At 48.3% G+C, this 18041-nt stretch overlaps 2 protein-coding genes across 6 annotated transcripts in view; one reads left to right on the forward strand and one right to left on the reverse strand.

The window, feature by feature from the left end:
* Positions 1–772: 772 nt before the first annotated feature.
* On the reverse strand, positions 773–16265 carry LYAR (Ly1 antibody reactive). Its single transcript, XM_019661133.1, has 9 exons — positions 16122–16265; positions 10383–10557; positions 9594–9708; positions 6968–7075; positions 6762–6845; positions 3108–3534; positions 2774–2863; positions 1655–1740; positions 773–1165 (listed from the first exon to the last, which is right to left on the reverse strand). Exons 2-9 carry the CDS (start codon positions 10502–10504, stop codon positions 1031–1033), a joined length of 1167 nt encoding a protein of 388 aa, XP_019516678.1. The 5' UTR covers positions 10505–10557; positions 16122–16265; the 3' UTR covers positions 773–1030.
* Positions 16266–16343: 78 nt separating this feature from the next.
* ZBTB49 (zinc finger and BTB domain containing 49) overlaps positions 16344–18041 on the forward strand; it is a 29336-nt gene continuing 27638 nt past the window's right edge. For 2 of the 5 annotated variants that reach the window (XM_019661164.1, XM_019661163.1), the window contains exon 1: positions 16657–17430. The gene's annotated coding sequence lies outside the window, so the exon portion shown is untranslated. Of the gene's footprint in view, positions 16445–16635; positions 17431–18041 lie in introns of those variants that run through there. The other 3 variants (XM_019661165.1, XM_019661168.1, XM_019661167.1) reach the window with 3 other exon arrangements.

Genomic DNA, 18041 nt, shown 5'->3' on the forward strand with positions numbered 1-18041 from the left:
GGGGCCTTTATTGTCCCATTGCCCAGATGAAACAAGTGAGATTCAGAGAGGTTACCTGTGAAGGGACCAAGCCGGGGCCTGACTCCAAGCCTGTCTAAAGCCTAGGTCCTCCGTCACCTGACGGTGCCACCACCACACGGAGGCACATCCCTCGGCACAGCCGGCAAGGCCAGGGGAGAAGCGGGGTCCTCCAGGCTCATCCGGGAGCCGAGGCTCAGACAGCACCTGTCGGCCCTTTTGCCCCTCCTCTTACCCAACCCCCCCCCCCATCCTTGCTTTTCACCTATAGTATGAGGTACTGACAGTAACAGTTAACACTGTCAAAAGGGCGATTCAACTTTTAAGGGACTTGTGGACAGAAGCTATTCAAATACCCAACAGCGGCAGCACATGGCTCTCCTCCAGCCCTGGACAGCAGTTCTGAAAGCATTTCCATCCAATCCGAGCGCTGGAGCAGCGATACAGCTCAATAATGGACTCGGTCTCAGACGAGCTGTTCCCTGGGCCTGGCCCAAAATCTAGTCACCGACAGGTCTGTCTTTGGCTGAAGACAGACTGGGCCACAGTGTGAACGGGCCAAACCGTTAGCAAAACCTCCTTTAAAGAGTGGAACTTCCGGCTAGGTTAAGGACTGTCACACACACAAGATTGGTGTCACCACCGTTCCTGAAGGAACTACTGCAACTCACACATTTTAACAACACCTCTCATTGAAAATGAATAAAATGATGTACAATAATTAAATACTTTTAGTCTTACCAAAGGAGGAGTTATATTTTGACTTGTCACATTTAAACATATTTTCCACATAGAAGTATTTTTTAAAGTACGTAAATTATATTCACCATCATGGATTTAGAATTTTGGACAATATATTTTATTTTTGCATAAAAGTTCTACCAAAAATATATTTTTTCCTTAACTTAAAAATACAGCTTTGGAAAGCAAAATTTGAGTTGCATCACATGTTTTACAAACAGCAATGAAAAGAAATCAACAGAATGGATTCAGTTTATAAATATAAAAATGTTCATTTCAAAAGCTTGACTTTGTCCTTTAGTAACTTAAAGGTGGGGTTCTTGCTGATTTTCTTGTTAAAGATGACCAGGAGGTCCTCTTCCGACTTGTGGTGTTCATCTGTCACAGCATAATACTGAGCCAAAACCTTCAAAAAAAACAACAACAACTGTCAAATGGGGGTATTTGTCCTGAAAATATCTCCAAAACGTCCCTTCTTTAATCTAGAAGCAGGGCAACAGTGAAAACGAACAGAAACCCAGGTGCTGGTTACACAGGTGTGTTCTCTGGGAAAAATCCATGTAGCCGCACACGTGCAAGCACTTTGCTGCCTGTGTGTCAATACATCGATAAAGAGTTAAGAAGCAGAAGAAACCACTGCTCGGGAATAATCAGAAGATAGCAAGGTATCTACAGTAGAACAATAATCTTCACATGTAACACAGGCACCGCTCCGGCTAAGGGAGTGTGGTAGGAACAGGCCCCATTACTCTCCACGAGCCCAGAGGGGCTACTGGAGACACTGGGAAGTCACTGAGACACACACACACACATTTATAAAAACAGAAGTATACATTTTAAAATAAAGAGCCGATTCCCCCCCCCCAGCTCATACACGTAGGTTCATAGGCCATACCTTTTTCCTTAGCTTTTTGACCGCTATTTCGTTGTCTGGGGCCTGTTTCAGAATTGCTCTAATAGTTCCCTTCCAGTTGAATTTACCTACAATATGAAGAAAAATATGTAAAACATCCTGTTTTGTTGTACCTACCAGAAAGGTAAAGAAATGATTTCTGCAACATCTATTCGCTGGCCAGAAAGAGACCTGTCCTGAGTGAGCAGGCTGATGTAACATGGTGCACCGGCCCCCGACCTGCCCCATCACAGGGACCGGGAGCACTGACTGCCCTCCACGGTGCTTGTTCTCAGAACGAGCAGGTCACTAAGTCGCATAAGCACCATCCGTCACCACTACAAGTTCCTGTAGAAAGACAGCTGCAGCTAATGAACTCAACAAGATCAAAGATCCACTGAGGGCACAGGGCTGTCCAGGCACAGTGAGCAAGACAAGGTGAGCAGAAGGACCTTAACCTTGACCGAGCACAGCCACAAACAGTGACTGCACAGCGGGCTAAAACACTCATTCCACAACCTCAGGGGAACCTACAAGGATCTCTAAACAAAACATTTCATTAAAAAAGCCTCATATATATAAAGTTAAGGGGTGGGTTCAAAGTTAAGAGGTCTAACCCAACTCGGGCAGTTACTGAACCTCCATTAATAGAGACTCGACTCCCATTTGAGTCCTTGGCTCTGTTCTTGCCTGGCAGGGCCCCCGGGGACGCTTCAGGCCGGGGAGGAGGCAGCATCTGAGGAGCCTTGAAGGCCTGACACTGGATCCTGACACGCACCCTTTCCAGCTGAGGGAGACGGCTGGCCATGGAGGTCCAGGCAAGGAGACACCAGGGACAGGCGCCGACGTAAGAGGGGAGAACAGCCGAGTCTGGCTGGAGGGAGGGAAGGAACGGCCTCAAAAAGCAGTGCTGCGTTTATTTTAAATGCCAAAGATAATACATGTTTCTAGCTTAGGCTGCTTTCCCTTCTATACTTAAAGCTAGACAGACACTGTAAGAGTAACCCACGCAGTTCTCGTTCATCCCTTAGCAGTCACAGCCTAGAGAACTTCCTTTGCCCCCGTTCGCCTCCCCCTCCCCCAACCTAGAGGGCACAGCTTGCCAGACGGCGGCAGTCATACCTCTGGCAGGAGCTGCTTCTTCATTTTCTGGTTCTCCACCCTCAGGTTGTCCTGAGAACTTGATCTTTTTCTTCTTAGAATCTGCTTCAACTAAATATTTAGAAAGAGTTAACAAACCCCACAGGTTTTGCATGTATGCCAGCAGCCGCCCCTTGAGCCTCCCACTGCCGGCCGGCACCCATCCTGGCTCAGCCCCCATGCAACCCAGCAGCCTGGGGTTTCTCCTCCAGGTGAGATGAGGCGCGGGAGCTTCCTGCCTCACCTGGCTCCACACGCAAGGTCTCACAGATTTTATCAAGCCCAGATTCACAGTATCAATCGTTTTGTAACGAACCTTCCGACAGCGTCCGCTTCCGCTTTCCTGGCCCGGCCTCGGTCCCTGCCCCGGCGGCGTGTCCCCCGCGGGCCGCGTCGCCAGCCTCCGCCAGCGCGCCCTTCTTGCTCTTCCCCCGGCTCTTCGTCCCCGCGGCGCGGGAGCTGGTGGCCTCGGGGGCGTCCTCCCCTCCAGCCTCCGGGCCTGTTTTGCGCTTTGTGGGCTTCTGACTCTTTGAGTTCTCTTGGTGGTTTTCTAACCTTAGTTCCTTCTTCTCTTTCTTCCTGTTCTTCTGCCTCTCTTCCTTCCGCTCTCTCTTATTCTTCTTCACCTCTGCCTGTCCTGTGGGGTCATCTGCTTTGGAAGGTGGCGCCTTGGTGGAGGTTTCTGCAGGCGGGCTTGCCACGTGGTTGGGTGGCCGCTGACCTTGCCCCTTACTGGCTGGTTCCTTATTATTAAGTGAAACCAAGAAACACTTAAGTCCTCATTACAGACTCACTAATTCACATCACTGCGTGTATCTACTGAACATTGTTTATTCACAGAAGAATGTCTTAATTACTTACCACTTCAGCTGTGAACGCCCCCAACTGTTAAAATGTGGCAGTAAATACACAAAATGGGGAGAACTCCCACCCCTCTCTGCATTTAACAGACACTTTTGTTCCACTGGAAACCTGAAGTCCTTAAATCGCTTAAGCCAGACCTTTCGTTTTGGCTCACTGGTCACCTCTCTTTTCAGTGAAAGGCGAGCACTTAGGTGTGGAAGAAACGCAAGGTTTACGCCTCTGCAGACCCGGGTTTAAGTTCCAGCTCGTCAGTTAGCAGCCAGCTGATTCAGGGCAAGTTATTTATCTGCTCCAAACCCAGTTCCTCATCTGTAAAATGGCAGGCAGGAATACTAACCTTACACAGCTATGTACAAACAAGCTGAGAACACAAATGTCACGAGCTTGGTGCAGGGGATGCTCTGTAAGCCAGCCCGATGGATGACAAGCACTAAGTACTGGACAGAGGCACAGTCTAATCGTCATTCAGATCAGACGGGTGCCGTTGGAGGCACGGGGACAGCTGGATAGCGGTAGGGAATCCCAGAACTCTAAATAACCACATGCGCTGGTAAGACGAACCTCCCCTTTACTGCAGGACCTTACTCAAATCAGCGCAGGGGTCCTACTTCCACAAGCGACTTCAGCATAGCTGGAACCGCCGCCTGCTGCACCCTGACTCGAACCATGCTGGGATCTCTATGCCAGCCCCTGGCTCAAGAGGTGGAGCAGAGCAGGGCATCTGCCTGACTGCCTCGTGCGCCCTGGCACATCGGAGGGGAAGCGGAAGGGTGGGTGGCAGCAGCTCCAGGGACCTGGCACAAGGTCCATCTCTGTAAGTTACCAGCCAGTCAACGTACCGTGTCACCTCCAATCTAACCCTTTGGGAGACTAGGCGCCAAGAGGGGAGCTACTGCCCCCCAAGTTGGACCAAACAAAGAAGGGCCGGCTGTAACTCAAGGACAAGGTCATGCCTCACTCTGACCTCAGTGCTCAACCTCCGCCCGAAAAAGTAGCATTTAGGAAACGAACGTTAAACTAAATCGTTGCCGTTTTCTCAGCAGCAGTTCAGAGAAATCAAGTAGTCCGGACCCATGGGGGTGGGGAGGCAGAGAGGGAATTCAGAAACGGACTCAGGAGGCAGAAGGCGCAGAGAGACTTCACATCTATCCTACAATCTTGCTCATATGTATAGTCAGGTATCATTATAACCATCTTGACCTGCCTTCCACCCAATTCGGACCAAGTGTCTAGCTGGTGCTTTGCCTCTACATCCAAACCAACAGCGGGCAAGGCAGTGGGGCGTCAGAAGACACATTCACCGCACACAGCAGTCCCTCGATGAGTGGACAAACCCACCCCCCACCTTCTTTTTACTTCATCCCAGGTGCTCCTCACAGAGCGCCCTCCTTTACTCTCTGCCCACCCCCCCCACCCCCCGCCTTCTTTTTCTTCCTAGTGCTGATCAAGACCTGACATTATGGCATAAACCCATATACGCAGCTGTCTCCCCCGCTAGAATACGGCTGTGAGGGTAGCACGTGGCATCCGCATGACCAGGTGCGATAGGTGCGGGGTACAGAAAGCATCACAGCAGAGGAAGCCACCAACTTAATGCCTGGAGCATAGGAAAGGGAGGCATGAGTGAACGGGGCTCACGACCCCGTTGTGCACCATACACTCTGGGATGTGAAGTGCATGGGACAACGGCACAGCAATAACAAGCTGCATTTTCAAGAGCTCAGGGTTTACCACAAGCTGTTTACCAATTATGTTATTTCTTAATATGTTCATAGATTCTTAAAAGGGAAATCGGAAAGAACTTTTTTTTTTTAAAAAAGCTGAGCCATCCTGCCACCTGTTGGCAGCTCAGCTCGGGCCAGGAATCGAACCGGCAACCCTGTTGCTCAGAGCTCACACTCTTGAGCAAGCTCTTAACCAACTGAGCCACTTGGTCGGCCCCGGAAAGAATTTTTTTCTAACTCTGCAGTTGAACTAAGTCATTTCAAATCTCTGATTCTTAGTTAAGGTAACGAAACTAGCCTTTAAAAAATAAGTGCCACATAAACACCAATTAAATGGTTGGTTATATGGTTTCAAAGGCCCAGTGTATTCTGAGACAAATGTTAGGTGTACTGCCAAGATAAAGTTTCATCTTTGTCTCAATCTGCTGCCCAAACTCGTCTCTCTATTTAAAGCACATGACTGACAATGTGACCAGAATAAAAAACCAGTCAGACCCAGTGGATTTGTTAGAAACTACTAATGATGTTAGCCTCCAAAGGGGAGCAAGCTCTAAATGGAATGAGAGTGCCACTAAACTAATGGAAAAAAATAAATTAACAATGTCACCAACAGTGACTCTCTGCCTGCGTGTGTATTCCACATCCGGGCTCTCACATCAAACCACTGTGACTGACAGGCAGCTGACTGAGTTACTCCAGGGGAAGGACCTCTCCCTCCACCGGCAGGAAGGAGACATCGCTTACCGAGTGCCCACTAGACACCGGGCATGAGGTGGGAGCTTTCATAGCCTCAGCTTTACATGTACAACATGTAAAGGCCTTGTGGCCCCTCCTCCCACCTGAAGGAGCACCCGGTTGCCCTCTGTGTCCTCACCCTGTTTAGTTCCCATCACAGCACCCTCACGGCCTGAAGTTATCTTTTATTTCTTGCTCATGGCTCAGCACAGATCAGGCACTCATTAGGTACTGAATAAATGAATGACTATGATGAGCCACTTTTTAAAGAAAAGGAAACTGAGGCTCGGAGAGGTTAAACAACATGCCCAAGGTCAGACATTTGGCAGAGAGCACGGCAGGGATTCAATCCAGGTCTGCCAGACACCCAAAGCTCCCGTGCTCTCCAATACGCCCCGCAGCCTGATTTCTAAGCAAGTCATTCCCTGTGAGTTGGTACCAATATCAAACATGGCGATTAAATACCTGTCTTGGCACAATAAGGAACGCCTCTCTGCAGTACATTCAGTTTATTCCTTCCCATAAATGAACGCCAAAGAGGCTCTCTGAAAAAGAAGGCTGATTGACCTCCAAAAATAGGATATTCCTATTGCATTATCACTAATTCATTTTGCCACACTACAAATCTACAATTAGATCTGACTTACGCTGCTGGAAGCTTCGGAAAAGATATTCCACACCTGCTCCAGAACAGATTCATTATAAACCTTTAAACTGTTCTTCATCCAATTCTATAAGGAACAAAAAGAAAAAAAAAACAAAAAAAGCCACTTATCCCATGTGACAGGTACACACAAGTGGTCACTGATGGGCCCACCTCCCCTCAGTCAGGGAAGTCATATCAAATACATACCTGAAATTTCGCCTTTTTCCTGGGAATGTTGTCAAAACCACTAATTTGCTCTAAAAGATCCCTCACTTTGGGGCTGACATTGGGTCTTTTTATTAATTCATTAACTTTCTACAAAAAAGGAAGATAAAACAAAAACAATAAACAACTGACATGAGTTTCATGTAACCATGGCTACAGGGTTCACATTTCAAGTCCAGTCTGTATTAATGTCCATGCTCACAAATTCCACATAGTACTGGAAGGCCTGGCCAGAGCAATTAGGCAAGAAAAGAAATAAAAGGCATCCAAATTACAAAGAAAGAAGTAAATTATCTCTGTTCACAGCCAAAATGGTCGTATATGTAGAAAACCCTAAGATTCCACAAAAAGAACCTTTAGAGCCAATAAATTCGGCAGAGTTGCAGAACAAACAATTGACACTCAAAAATCAAGTTGCATTTCTACAAATTAACAATCTGAAAAGAAAATTAAGAAAACAATTCCATTTACAATAGCATCAAAAAGAATAAACTACTTAGACATAAACTTAACCAAGGAGTTTATGAAAGACTTATCTAGCTAAAACCACAAAAACACTGAAAGAAATTAAAGATACAAATGGAAGTGTTCATGGATTGGAAGGCTTATTATTAAGATGTCATACGACACAAGGCGATCTACAGATTCAAACGCAATCCCTATCAACATCCAGCTGGCTTTTCTTGTTCTGCAGAAATAGAAGACTCAAAAAAAGAAAAGAAATAGAAGACTCTATCCTAATATTCACATGGACTGTGAAGACACACCAAACAACCAAAACGATCTTAAGAAAAACAATCTTTAAAAAGAAGAACAAAAGGTCTCACATGTTGATTTCAAAGCTTACTATGAAGCTAGAGTAATCAAAACCGTATGGAACCAGCATAAAGACAGACATATAGACCAGTGGTATAGAGCGCTCAGAAATAAACCTTCACACATACGGTCACATGATTTTTGACAAGAATGCCAATATCATTCAATTGGGAAAGGACAGTTTTTTCAACCAATGGTGCATCTACTTCATTGGAGACTTAATGGTTAAAATGGTAAATTTTACATTATGTATAATTTACCACAATTTTTGAAAACTGGAAAAAAATATGAACAAACCAAAAGTGATCAAAAGAATCAGACAAAAATGGATACTACAGGGACTAGGAAATAAATTGAGGACCAAGACAAAAAAGCATTAAGATCTACTAATAAACAAATCGGAACTAGCAAGAACAGAACAGAGATGAAAATTAGTGTCCTAGAGAAAACGCTTACAGCAATCACAGTGAAGGTAGAGGAAGAAGGTAATTATTATTTATTTATTTATTTATTTATTTATTTTTTAGCTGAGCCATCCTGCCACCTGTTGGAAGCTCAGCGGCTGCTCAGCTCGGGCTGGACTTGAACTGCTGTTGCTCAGAGCTCAAACTCTTGAGCGAGCTCTTAACCAACTGAGCCACTCAGCCGGCCCAAGAAGGTAATTATTAAAGTTAGCGAAATGTACACATTGGGCTCTGTAAAGGGCCCAATCATAGAGATTTGAGGCTCTGCAGACCATCCAGTTTCTGTCCTAACTACTCAACGCCATGCTTGTAGGGCTACTGTAGCCACAGACAGGAAGTAAACATGGGCATGGCCATGTTCCAATAAAACTTTATTTACAAAGAGGTGGTGGACTCCCGGGCCATAGTTGGCTGACCCGCTTTAGAGATTTAGTTCACGATGTGATGACAATGGAGATGGAGCTCACGCACACAGGTTCCTCAAGTTCAGGGGCCTAGGAATGTCGTGTTTCTTGGGGGGATAACAGATAGTGTCCAAAAGCAAGGCTTGATGGCTGCCAGCCTAAATAGCTTAGTCAAGGGCTTTCACTGGCTTCTCAGTCTGCACTGGGCAAACCTGGTCAGCCCTTTGTGAACAGAAGACTTTCCCTCCCAGGAATTTGTAACTCAGTAAGCTGGCCAATATCGGGAAATTCACATTTAAGCTCTATCAGTGGAGGAAGTAACTGTTATCTATTTGGTTTTTAGGAAAACACAGCGTTTCCACACAGATGACATTTGTCTTTTCATTCTCCTGCCGTCCTTTCTGAATCCTTCCTCCTGCTATCTATTTTATAAATGGTGAGCAACATTCTGGCAGTTATACTTCTCAGTGAATGAGGGATTTCATTGCTCTGCTGGTTTTATTATGCATGTTTTCATTTTATTTAAGTAGAAAATTCCTTGTATTTATGAAAATGTCTTTATTTTGCCTGATTCTGATGACTAACATACAACAGATTAACATGGTTTGAATTATAAAAGCTGTATTATTACTAAACAAATACAGACAAGAAAGCTTCATAGCCAAGAGAAAGCTAGTGAGAATTCTAAAATATTTTTGCAAGAAATCTGCAAAGCATATGGATTAAAGACAAAATGCACTGCAGTTATATTAACAGAGAAATAACTCTTTTTCAAGTTTTAGTTGCTCAACCTCAGTCTATCCTAAGACATGATGTTTCTGGGTCTTGTCTGTGTGAATGATGCACTTATTCTTAGTTCCTTAGGCTTCCAAAAGAAGTGGAAGACGTCAGCAGAAGCTACAAGGTGAGTCAGAAAGACCTTACCTGGATCCACGCCTGCTGTTTCACATCGCCTTTGTGGGCTTTACCTTCATAACCTTTGCCCCCATACTTCTGATCTTCACTGATGCATTTCACATGGTTTTTATAGTCGTCACCCCTTTGAAGTGATAAAAGGTTCCACCATTAGACTGATTCTCAGATTGGAGGCTCTGTCTAATGTTAGCATGCGGTGCCTACCTCCCACAGTCCACACTGCTTTATTTTACACCTGCCCACTGCACGAGTACCCCGCACCTGCCCACTGCACGAGCACCCCGCACCTGCCCACTGCACGAGCACCCCCACATCTGCCCACTGCATGAGCACCCCTATCTATTTCACTTACTATGCTTATAACTTCCTGGTCATAACATTTTTCTTCCTCTAAACTGTTCAGTATAAAACCCACTACCAAACTTTCCACCCATTTTTATGTACAAATGCTTCAAACCAAATTGATAGGCAGCATTTTTGTTTAATCCTAAGTGAATATACACTGAATTAAAAAAATTCTCTGCAATCTGGTGGCTTTATCTTAAGTTATAAAATCTGTATGATTTCCTGGTAATGTAATAGGCAATCAATAATTAATTATAGAATAAGTTAAAAGCTGGTGTAAAATTTTGGTAGCAGCACTGATATAATGCTATATACCTCAATAAACAATAAAAACATAATGAAACTGTCACGGGATGTAATGACAACATGGTGACTGCAGTTAATAACACTGCAGCCTCACTGAAGCTGGTCTGGATCTTCACTTTGGATCTTCATGAATTATTGGGAACTTACCAGAAATCTTTACCGCAGTCAATGCACGAAAGGCATTCACAGTTTCTGCAAACAGACACATGCTTTTCCACTTGCATTTTCTTCACTGACTCACCACATGCATTGCATGTAAAAAATACCATTTTTAGCTAAATGGTAAAATATTCTCTATCCAAGATAGGTTTTAAGTCTTGTCCTAAAAAAAATTTTTAAATAAAGGAAAAAAGATAATTATCATTGTAGTCTGAAACTTTCATTCCCAATAAATGATCATACAGCTAACTTTTCAACCATAATTTCCCATGAAAATAACCACAAACAACAGAATCAAAGTTGATTAGCAATCTACATACAACTCTATCACCATGTAAGCAAAATTATAATTAACAATACTACTAATGGCTGACATTTGTTGAGTGCGTGCTTACCATGTGCCGGGCCCTCTAAAAGCTTTACACATATGCACATTAACTTATTTAATCCTCACAGCAACCCTATGAGGGAAAGGCTATTGTTCACAATTTATGAGCTATGGAAGCACAGAGAGATTAAGTAACTTGCCCAAGGCCACACAGTAGCAGAACCAGGATTTAAACACGGCAGGCTGGCTCCAGAGATGAAGCGTCTGGGGGCATTAAGTGAAACGGCTTACCTTTTCTAATAACTTTCCCTTTCTTCCAACCCCCACCCCTTAGGTGTATACTGCAAATTACTTCAAGTCCTCATAATACAGTAAGAGTGTGACGAGTGGGGAGTTAAGGGAGGTTTAGAAAGCGGATGAGGCCCATAAACACAAAACCATTCACACAGGTATTCCTATGTGTCTGCAGGTGTTCAAATATGCAGGTGCGCTCTCTCAGTCTTAGTGGGCAGGGCATAGAAGAGGGGCCTCCTTCCTGTGGCTTCTTGTCGGATCAATAAAGAAATGGAACCACAGGCAGCTGTCCCAAGTCCTGGGTGCTGAATTACTGGAGGGCGTTCACAGACCCTGTATCCCCAGCACCAAGGTGACATGACGTACTTGTGCACAACTACGTAACCACCATTTACAAATTCACGGAGCGGCTACTGTGCTCAACAAAACACAAATTCATCTAAAAGTGTGACAGTAACTTTCCAGTTTATATAATTTTTTAATCACTAGATTCTTAGGGTATTGTTGATTTACATTAGAAATGTTTCACAGCAAATTCCTGATTGTTTAATCCAGCGCTTTCTTCCTCATGATGAAAATGAAGGAAAGAATCAAGGAAGCTGATGCAGTTTGCTTCAGGGGAGGACTTCATCCAGAAATGCTCCAGCACAAGTGAGAGCCTCTGGTTCAGAGAATTCTCACGCGTGAAATCACTCTCCTGCACTGCCGTGTTCCCGTCACGGCTGGAGGGTCACCCCTGAGCGAGGACCAGGGCTGCTCGCATCCACTCAGCCGGGAATGGAGATGGACGTCCTGCCTGCCACTCCAGGGTTCCCCAAGGCCCAGCCCATCTCCCGTGGGGCCTTGCTCTGCGGGGCACTGCCAAGCATCAGCTTGCCTGATACGCGATGACCAAACCCAGGCCCCGGGCCGGGGCCCCTCCTCTGCTCACCATCACGATAGGTTAGCGGTGGGGGGGGACGGGGGGGAGGGGCCTGTGGTCAGCAACAGCCTCGCGCTGAATCCAGAGGAAAGCAAACAGGACTGTTCTGGGATGTGCAGCATTCAAGAGCATCTTCTTCTATGTCCTGGGAAGCCGGCCTCACGGGGACTATGACCCAGCTCCCCCCCTCTCTCTGCGCCCCCCCCCCCAGCTTAGCTTCTGCACTTGGCAGATGGATGCTCAATTAATGACAGGCGAGGACGACAGCGGCCACCCTGCCTTCCCAGGGAAGAACAAAGGCTGGAACAAGGGCCAATGCCACATTATCACATAAATAGTCTGTAGGGGCGCTTTGGTCTAAGAAGAAGAGTAAACCACTAACTATTCACCAAGAAATAGATGGCCAACATATGCACAAGATAGAAGCAGCTGCGGTAAGCCAAACTATATGCTGAAAAATGAGTAAATCCTTTTATAATGAGATTCAACGACGACCCCCCCCCGCCCCTCCTCAGAGTTAAGCTAGGGCTTTCTGACCTTCCTTGTTGAGGTCTATATTGTTTCTTGATTGATTGAGGGGGAGAGGAGATGGTTTTGGCAAACTCTGAGATACAACTGGGAGACTTAGTCTGTCATGGAAGGTCAGGAATTAAAGGTCTGGGAAAGACAGATGGAAGCAAAACGTATCGACTGAAAGAAGCCTGTGATGTTGACAAAAAAGGTGCTGGAATATCTGTGCAATCATGTCATCCCTCTGGGGATTAGCCACACACAGAGTAAACATCAATTCAGGAGAGGATTAGAATTTGAACACATGTCCATCGAAAAAATACCTTTCCAAGAGTTTTCATTCAGTCTTTTATGGCAAATGTTCACATTTAGAAATCTGGTTTTGTTTTGTTTTGTTTTTACAGGCAGAATGAGTAGCTTTATCTCTTAATGCCTTCCTCGGGATCTTGAGCCTTCGCTGCATTTTTACTCTTGCTATGAAATGGGGACAATGTGGCCGCCTGCTTGCTAACGTGACAGACAGGGCTTGTAAGCAGCTCACCTCGCCCCTTCTTCAGGGTCACCTTGATCAGGCCTCACACCTGACCGAGCCCTGTGGGAAAACACCTGTCATTTATGCAGGAAACGTCTGTGTGTGTGTGTTAGAGGGGGAGGGCGGTGGGAACGACGACCCTGCAAAGAACTTAGCAAGCTGAAAACCATCCTAACTGCACAGCAGACAGGTGTCCCGTCTCAGTGCAAGTGTAACGACTTCAGAAGTGTAAAGCAACAACTTACAAAAGACACCATGTGAACATCCAGTCCCTCTTATTGAAGACAGCAAGCATTGTCTAAAACAAAAAATTAAACTTATCCAAATTTCACAAAAGTAAACGAATGTGGAAGAAATGTAAATAAATGTTCAAATGATGTTTTTGGTAAACTTGCAGCATTTCTCCTTTGAAAATTAGGAAAGCTGAAAACATGTGGTTTAAAGACTTTTCGGAAACCGTCTGATGGGCTCAGATGTCATACATTTCAACATTTAGCCCCAAGTATAAAAAGACGGCATTTTTTTTATGGGGTTGAACCTAAGTAAGAGTTCCCTTTTCCTCCCCTGGCTCCCCACTCGCTCTGCCCGAGGCCAGGTCCCAATCCAGCCACAGAAATTCTGTGTGCTCTTCCTTCTAGGGATGTGGGCATGTGAAAGAGAAAGGCAAGCAGAAAGCAGTTTGTGGACTGGCTGAGAGCACACACGAGTTCTCGCTCCAGGGAAGTCACTGTAGTAATTCAGTTTGGCAGACGTTACTGCATGTCAGGTGTGCACTCGGAAACCAGGTTCCCTGTGTGAGCTGCTGTCTATTCATCTGTTGGTCAATTTACTGAGCTCTCACCACGTGTCGTAACCTGAGAAAACGATGCTAGACATATCCTTCTAGAACACCACCATTAGCTCTCCACGAAGTGATTTCACAGTTACCATCACAACTGCACCAACACTTCCAGACAGGTATGATCACACCACCTCCCTCTGTGAGAAAACCAAGGCTCTGCGAGGTTAAGTGATCTGCCTGGAGGCACACGACGCAGCAGGGGCAGCCTGATGGGCCAGGTGACAAGCCCGAGCGCCCACCCTGCCTCTGCATCTTGACTTGTCATGTCCTTGGCCACTACTCGGCATCTGGGACCTTGAGACCCTCATCCCTCAAAGGCTCTAAAAATGACCTTGCCTTTTAAAATCTGAGGGCCCTACGTCTTAATTCTAAGGCCAGCTCACACAGAGGAAGACCACCCGCGTCACAGCGGAGGATGTCAGGTGCTGGGAAGTGATGCTGAGTTGCGGGGCAGCGGACAGCATCAGTAAAAGGCTGGGAACTTGTGAGGAACTTCGTCTCCGCTTCTCAAGATGGTAGCCACGTTCTGTTGAACTGAGACTGGACTCAGGGCCAGAGGATCTGAGCTGGAGCCTACATCTGCCGATTAAAAACTAAGTGACCTCAGGGTACCCACCCTAACTTGAATCTATTTATCTATAAAACGGGCCTGATATCTATCTTAGAGCATTGTGCAGCAAGTTAAATAACATACCAGATGTGAAAGATTCAGCCTTACCCAATGCTAGAATTTCCCGTGACCTATCAATTTGCTCACAATGCTATTATACCCAGTAACCTCCTAAACCCATGCTTCTTTATATATGACCTCAATTCATCTGTCCATCTTCATAAATTCACTCCAGTCTCCTCTGGCTCCCCACCCCATGGGTGCTACTCTACCACCTTGTTCCCTGGTAACATGACCTCAGGATTAGTTCTGAGATTGGGATTTGGAGCAATTTTTTAGCTTCCTCCATCTACATTTTTATATTGTTTATTTTTTACAAAAACTACATTCACTAATCTTAAACCATTCTCTCACACACATATACACACAGAACTAAATCCCATCCCCATCCCCACCACCACCACCACCACCACCACAACAGCCCACTTGACAGGCCAGGCTGGAAACCTCAGCAGCCATCAATGGGCACTTTGACCTCAAGCTAGTCACCATCCCCTCTGAACTTCAAGTTCTCGCATCTCTGAAACAAGGGATCAGGCCAACCAGACCAGCCCTGAGCCCCTTCCGGGGCTAGAATTCCAAGAAACCATGGGTATGATGCAAGGCAAGGACAGACGAGTACATTCTGTCTAAACCCCAGAATGTGGGGGTGATGAGGCTGCAGATGTGCTTTCATGCAGGAGCTCTCCCTTGCTCTTTGCAAAAACCCTAGGAGGTAGGTACACACTTGTCTCCACTTAACAGATGAGCAAACTGAAGCTGAGAGAAGTTTTACCAAACCTCACCCCCTCCCCACACACTGTATCACCAGCACTGTTTTAAACAGCATCCCTTCACTGCTGTGATAACTATCTGTGGAAGTCTACCTCGTCAGGCTCTATGCTAGATGCCAGGGGGCTGCGGGTGCTGTGTGAACAGGTCCTAGGTGGGCACCCCCTGCAGGAAAGTGAGCCTTGCAAATACACCCCACCTCGTTCCCCTGCCTGTTTGCTCAGAGGTAGGGGCTGCAGAGAATCCTGCCGTTTATTGAGCACCTACCACATGCCAAGCCATCATGAGTGGTTAACACGTTTGTGCTCATGTAATCCTCACCACAGTCCTCTGAGTTAGGTTCTACACAGTTTCCTTTGGACAGACGAGAAAAGTGAGGCATAGGGGTTAAGACACTTGCAGCCGGTCACGCATCCAGTTAGTGGTAGACCTGGATTCACACGCAGGTATTCTAGCCCGGCGGGTAAGTCCCGCGCTCTCAACCACTATGTCCCAAGGCCTCCTCCGTAGGGACCGAGCTCCCCAAGACTCGGAGAAGGCAAGAGCCTTGTCCCCAACCTGCGGCAAGCCTGAACCCCAGGCCAGCGGTAACCAACCGTCCTGCTTTGCCCAGGACCGAGAGGGTTCCCGGCACATAAACCTTTCCGTTTTAACACCGGAAATAACTGGGCATCCTAAATCCAGGACTCCTTCCACTGTCCCAGAGCACCAATAAGATCTGAAGAGATTTCCTCCTTCCACGCGCGTGAACCAAAGGTGGGACTCGGAGGGTGGATATGCAGGCATCGGCCATACTGCCCCCTCCCCTCTTTCTCCGCGCCCGCCTCCCAGGTCGGACCCCTGAGCCCCAGCGCCTCACCTCTCGGCGGGCGTCCGCCAACTATCTCCACTGGCCGCGGGGAGCACGTGGAGCCGCCGCCGCCGCCGCCGCCAGCCCAGCGCCGCCGCCACCGCGCGCCTGAGGTTCCCCGCGCAGAATTCGTCTCCCAGGCGCCCCGCGCGCCTGCGCGCCGCGGCCGCAGAGCTCGGCGGAAGTGAGGCCGGCGGAAGCCGGAGGGCGGGTCCGGCCGGCCGAGGGGGCGGTGTCGCGATGGTTCCGCGTCCCCCGGAGCCCAGCGAGCGGCGCTGAGGGCGGTGCGGGAGGTGAAGAGGCGGAGGCGGGGCGCGGAGCGGCCTCCGAGGGTAAGGGGGCCGCCGGGCTCGGAGGCCGGCCTCGCGAGGGCGAGCGGGTCCCGCGCGGTGGGGGCGGCCGGGCGCCCGAGAGCCGGGCAGGGCATGGACCCGCCGTCGCCTCCGCAGCGCGGGGCCCCGCGAGGGTCTGCGGAGAGCTGCCGGGTCCTGCGGGAGCTCACCAGCCGCGGCGCCGGGCTCTGGCTCAGGGTCACAAAAGCCCCGGCCGTGCTCCTGGAGCGGGGCCTTCTCCCGCCGCAGCCGCCTCGGCCTGGAGACCCCACTCGTGTCCCCACCTGGCCCGGTGCCGGGCTCCCCGCGCTCGGTTCCTGGTTCCCTGTAGCGCCCGGCGGCTGAGCGTGGTGCCTGAGACCGCAGAGCTCGTCGCCCAGCTCAGGGCCATTACCGTGGGAACGCTGGGCGCCTCGGTTCCGCTTTTGTAGAACGGGCCCCGCCGCCGCGCCTGCTTCGCCGGGTTCTTGCAGGAGGAGCTCGTGAGTGGATGCACGTGAAGCACTAAACCGCCTGGCTGTTCTCCTCAGCCCTGAAGACGGGCCGGGCATCCCGCGGTGGCCACCGAGCGTTCGCGGCTGCACCGCGCGAGCCAAGTGTTGGGAAGAGCGTTCACCCTGGGGCGGGAGTGTGTGGGTGACCAGGAAGGCGTCAGCCTGGGAAGGACGGAAGGTGGATTCGTTTGCTAGGGCCGCCATGACAAATACCACAGACTGAGTGGCTTGAAACAACCTTTATTTTCCTCCCAGTCCTGGAAGGGAGCAGCCCGAGATCACGGTGCCGGCGGGCGTGGTTTCGGAGGCTGCGCTCTCGGCTCTTCTCGGCCCGTCTTCCTGCGGGGTCCTCGCAGGCCTGGCCTCTGTGCGTGAGCGTCCCTGCAGGTCCTCCTCTTAAAGGACGTCAGTCAGATTGGATTAGGGTTTCCATTGGATTGGATTCTAAAACCTCTTTCAAGGCCTGATCTCCAAACACAGTTACAGCCTGAGGTACTGGGGTGAGGGGGTGGTGGGGGGAGTTAGGGAGTCAGCGTATGAATTTTGGGGACGCAGTCAGCCCGTCACAGAAGGAATTCGCCAGAACGGACAAGAGGGAGATGTTTTCCAGCAGAGGTGACGGTGGCCAAGAGGCTTCAAAGGCATTTTAATGTGCAGAGAACATATGTGTGCCTCATGCTTGTTTGTACTCTTCTGCATTTTTTTTTTCTCCTCCATTTGCTTCCCCTGAAAACTCACGGTGAGCTCTCTTCACGCTTTCTCTGGCAAACCCAACTTTCGGGTTTCAGCATAGATGTCTCTTCCCCAAGGAAGCTTTCCCCTGACCCTCCTCCCCGAAATTAATTTGTGCCTCCTCCGTGTAATATCTGCGGGACGTTGCTATCCTTGTTTCTCCCACCACACTGACACTTCATGAAGGCGCAGGTGGCCATACCCGAGTTGTTCACCGTCGTGACCCTCCGTGCCTGGCATCTAAGGGACGCTGTGAAGCTTAGTGAACGATGGCCCAACTGAGACAGCCTGTGGAGGGCAGGAAGCGTATCTCGTTCAGTGGATCAGCATTCTATCCGCACGACGATGGCTTGCACGCAGTAGGCCCACAG

This window comes from Hipposideros armiger, unplaced genomic scaffold (assembly GCF_001890085.2).
Source record: "Hipposideros armiger isolate ML-2016 unplaced genomic scaffold, ASM189008v1 scaffold_337, whole genome shotgun sequence".
Taxonomy (NCBI): domain Eukaryota; kingdom Metazoa; phylum Chordata; class Mammalia; order Chiroptera; family Hipposideridae; genus Hipposideros; species Hipposideros armiger.